This window comes from Propithecus coquereli, unplaced genomic scaffold (assembly GCF_000956105.1).
Source record: "Propithecus coquereli isolate 6110/MARCELLA unplaced genomic scaffold, Pcoq_1.0 Scaffold71, whole genome shotgun sequence".
NCBI classification, from domain to species: domain Eukaryota; kingdom Metazoa; phylum Chordata; class Mammalia; order Primates; family Indriidae; genus Propithecus; species Propithecus coquereli.
This window is the reverse complement of record NW_012153174.1, coordinates 7,220,184-7,223,512: the sequence shown is the minus strand read 5'-3', so window position 1 is coordinate 7,223,512 and position 3,329 is coordinate 7,220,184. Positions and strand designations below refer to the sequence as shown.

Here is a 3,329-nt window from a genome sequence, read left to right as displayed (position 1 = left end):
CTTTTAAAATAGGTTAGAGACACTGAAAACCAAATTTGGGAAATCTTTTCTCAGCAGATTAAAATCGAATAACATGGCCGGGCGCAGTGGCTCACGCCTGTAATCCTAGCACTCTGGGAGGCCGAGGCGGGCGGATTGTTTGAGCTCAGGAGTTCGAAACCAGCCTGAGCAAGAGCGAGACCCCGTCTCTACTAAAATTAGAAAGAAATTAATCAGACAACTAAAAATATATAGAAAAAATTAGCCGGGCATGGTGGCGCATGCCTGTAGTCCCAGCTACTTGGGAGGCTGAAGCAAGAGGATCGCTTGAGCCCAGGAGTTTGAGGTTGCTGTGAGCTAAGATGATGCCACGGCACTCTAGCCTGGGCAACACGGTGAGACTCTGTCTCAAAAAAAAAAAAAAAAAAATTGAATAACATGAGATTATTTCCCATGCCTGGTTCCATTCTAAACCAACCACACCATCATCAAAATCTCTCTTCGTACATCTAACCTTGTGATTAAAGTTGTTATTTTTCTCCCTTTCATTACAGATGTTCATTCCAAGGTAAACCCAAATGTTAAAATAACACTCAAAAAAAGTCACAGAAAAGTCGGAATTAAGTTTTATTTCACATTGATAGAAACCGTGAAAAACATTACATTTTCCCACATTACAGCATAACATTTCAACGGAATATTTCTTGCCATAAATAAGATCTTGCTGATTTGTGTAACTGAAGTAACAGTTTATGTTCTTCAAGGTAAAGCAAAATGACTTAGTAAATGATTGTTTAAAATTTTTAAATCCAGACATAAACATATGGCTTCATCATTAACATCCTATATAGTCCATTACTAAATTATTTCCATTATCAGGTAGCACCCATTTATAAAGATGCATTCTTAACATTGTTTTGGTCAATTAGAATACAGCAGAAAAGTTAACAGTTCAGAAATATGGAGCATATATTTTTGCTACATATTAAACTGCATGGTAATTACATCATACATATAAGGTTCTGACTAACCTTTATTACTCACAAATTTGTTTTCAAATAATTTTTACCAGTAACCTAGAAATTCTGACTATTTAAAATCAAATGTTGCTATTTTTATATTCACACAAAAAACTAATTTTAAAAGAAATATCACTGACTAAAGTGAAAATTTCAAATAAGTCCATTGGCAGATAAAAATAAAGCAACTTTTTTAATGGATTGCTCATTTTCATTTTTACATTATTATTTTTTATTTTCACTAAACATCTACAATGCATGATTGCTCATTTTCTACAGCAGTTGGTTTCAAACATATGTACAAAATAAGTAAACCTAAACTCGGTGCTACAAGGAGACCAAATCATCTTAAAAATTAGTTTTTAAGATCAGTCTTAAATACTGCAGAACATACCAGAATATAATTATTCTTTCAGTTGCTTACAGAAAAAATAAAACCACAGAATTATTCCTGTTACTGGGTTTGAATTGTCTGTTAACTAAATAGGTTTAAACTTGGACTAAGGTGTAGCTATTTGAAATAAGTAGTGCAGAAAGTTTTAAGTAATGTCTGGTTTCTTTATAAAGTATAGATTTTAATACCTTATGTCTGTGATTCAGAATGTGAGATTATAGCATGTATAGACAGCAGATGTCTATGGCTGGGAGGCAATATTTGGTCTGCAATGAAGTACAATAAAGAAAGAAAGAACATTTTTTTTTTCTTGAGAGGAGAAAAGAATATTAAATAGAAATGGTATCAGGGAAAAGAAAAGCCTGGTCCCAAAATAAAAGGGCCACTGATTGAGGACAGCCATATTACTCTTTATTGACATTAAAAAACATTATCCCTGTTATTAGGGATAATGTAATACCACCTCATTCTTACTGTGTATTACAATCATTATGTATATAGGAATACGCATACAAAAATGCAGACACTGCATGGTGACTAAGCAATTTTGGAATTAATCCACAGACTAAGTCACAGCATGCATAAATCATTTATATCTTAATTGCTCGTTTATATCTGAACAAATTTTCATTAAGCATACTAGTAGTTTTCAAATGATGTAATAAAAAATCTGGTTGCAGTATTTTTTATTTTGCTGAATTACATTTGAGAAAAAAGAAGCTAGCTGCTTCACCTTAATACTAGTAATATTCTGGATCATAAGAATATATGTATAGAAATGTAAAAGATCATAAATTTCCCATGAGGAGACATTATTTACTCTGTGTCACTGGTGTGTATTTGCAAAACAGTTTAACACTGCAAACATCAGAAGTTTGGAGAGTGGGCACGGGAAAAGGTTTATACTCTATTACAATGATGCTGGTGTACTTCTACCAAGGCCTCTTAGTGACATCAATCAATTGGAGGTAGGAGTTTATCAATGAATTGCTTGACATCCATCATTTCCTGTTTGGAATAAAGTGGCTTAATAAGCAGTTATATAAATCAGAAATTAAATCCCCACTAAAATGCCACTAACCAAATCCATGGTATACACAGGGAAGGTGAAACTGTATTTTTAATACTATAATTAAATAAAAAGACATTAAAAAAGAAATGAGTCTGAACAGAAATCTCAGAACACTTCCTATGATGATATTATTATCATACATTGAAATGACAGTTCCCATCTACTATCTAGTTCCATGGAAATAGTCTGCATTTTCCTATACTTAAAACACTGGGACACAGGGAGGTTTCAAAGTGACAGAACCTACACCAAGAAGTCTCAGTAAATGTACAATTACTGACAACTAAGTATCAGTGAAAAGGCCTAGCTTTTATCATTCCCTCATTTGAATGAAATGCTAAATCTATAGCATAAAGGATTGTGTGTTTTTTATAAGGAGTAACATCCAAACAACCATTTGAGAGAGCATGTCCCCAAAATGTGCCTAGAAAAGTATGAACATTAATATACCAAAGATCTATCATAGAAGAAACTTTCTCCTAGAAGCCTCCTGCACTTGGCTCAGTTTTCTCACCTCCCTCAAACCCACTTTCTGTTATCAGGCCTTCGCCTCATAGTTCCAAAACTTAGGAATGCAGCAAGCTTTCAACCTTATAATTTAGTCACTCAGAAAAGAGCTGCAGCATTAAAGTGTTCCATTGCACAACACCCCGAAGTCCTCAACAGTTTCTTGTGACAGCACCTCCTGCTGTCCTCTCTCTCCTCACCTTCTGTTCCTGCTCATTGAGTCCCGTGGCCTCCAGTATGACTCCACAAAGACTCGTGTACAGAGCCTTTATGAAGCTCTGTGAAAAGCCTAGACTTCGCCCTTATGCAACTCAGCCATGTAACGACAAAACACTCGTACCTCTTAAAATCTATTTAA

The 3,329-nt window shown here is 34.5% G+C and overlaps 1 protein-coding gene across 3 annotated transcripts in view; it reads right to left on the bottom strand.

Moving 5' to 3' along the window:
• Nucleotides 1-582: 582 nt before the first annotated feature.
• LYPLA1 (lysophospholipase I) overlaps nt 583-3,329 on the bottom strand; it is a 36,588-nt gene continuing 33,841 nt past the window's right edge. For all 3 annotated transcript variants that reach the window (XM_012661425.1, XM_012661426.1, XM_012661427.1), the window contains one exon: nt 583-2,400. In XM_012661425.1, coding sequence (XP_012516879.1) covers nt 2,347-2,400 — 54 coding nt within the window. In that variant the 3' untranslated portion in view covers nt 583-2,346. The remainder of the gene's footprint in view (nt 2,401-3,329) is intronic.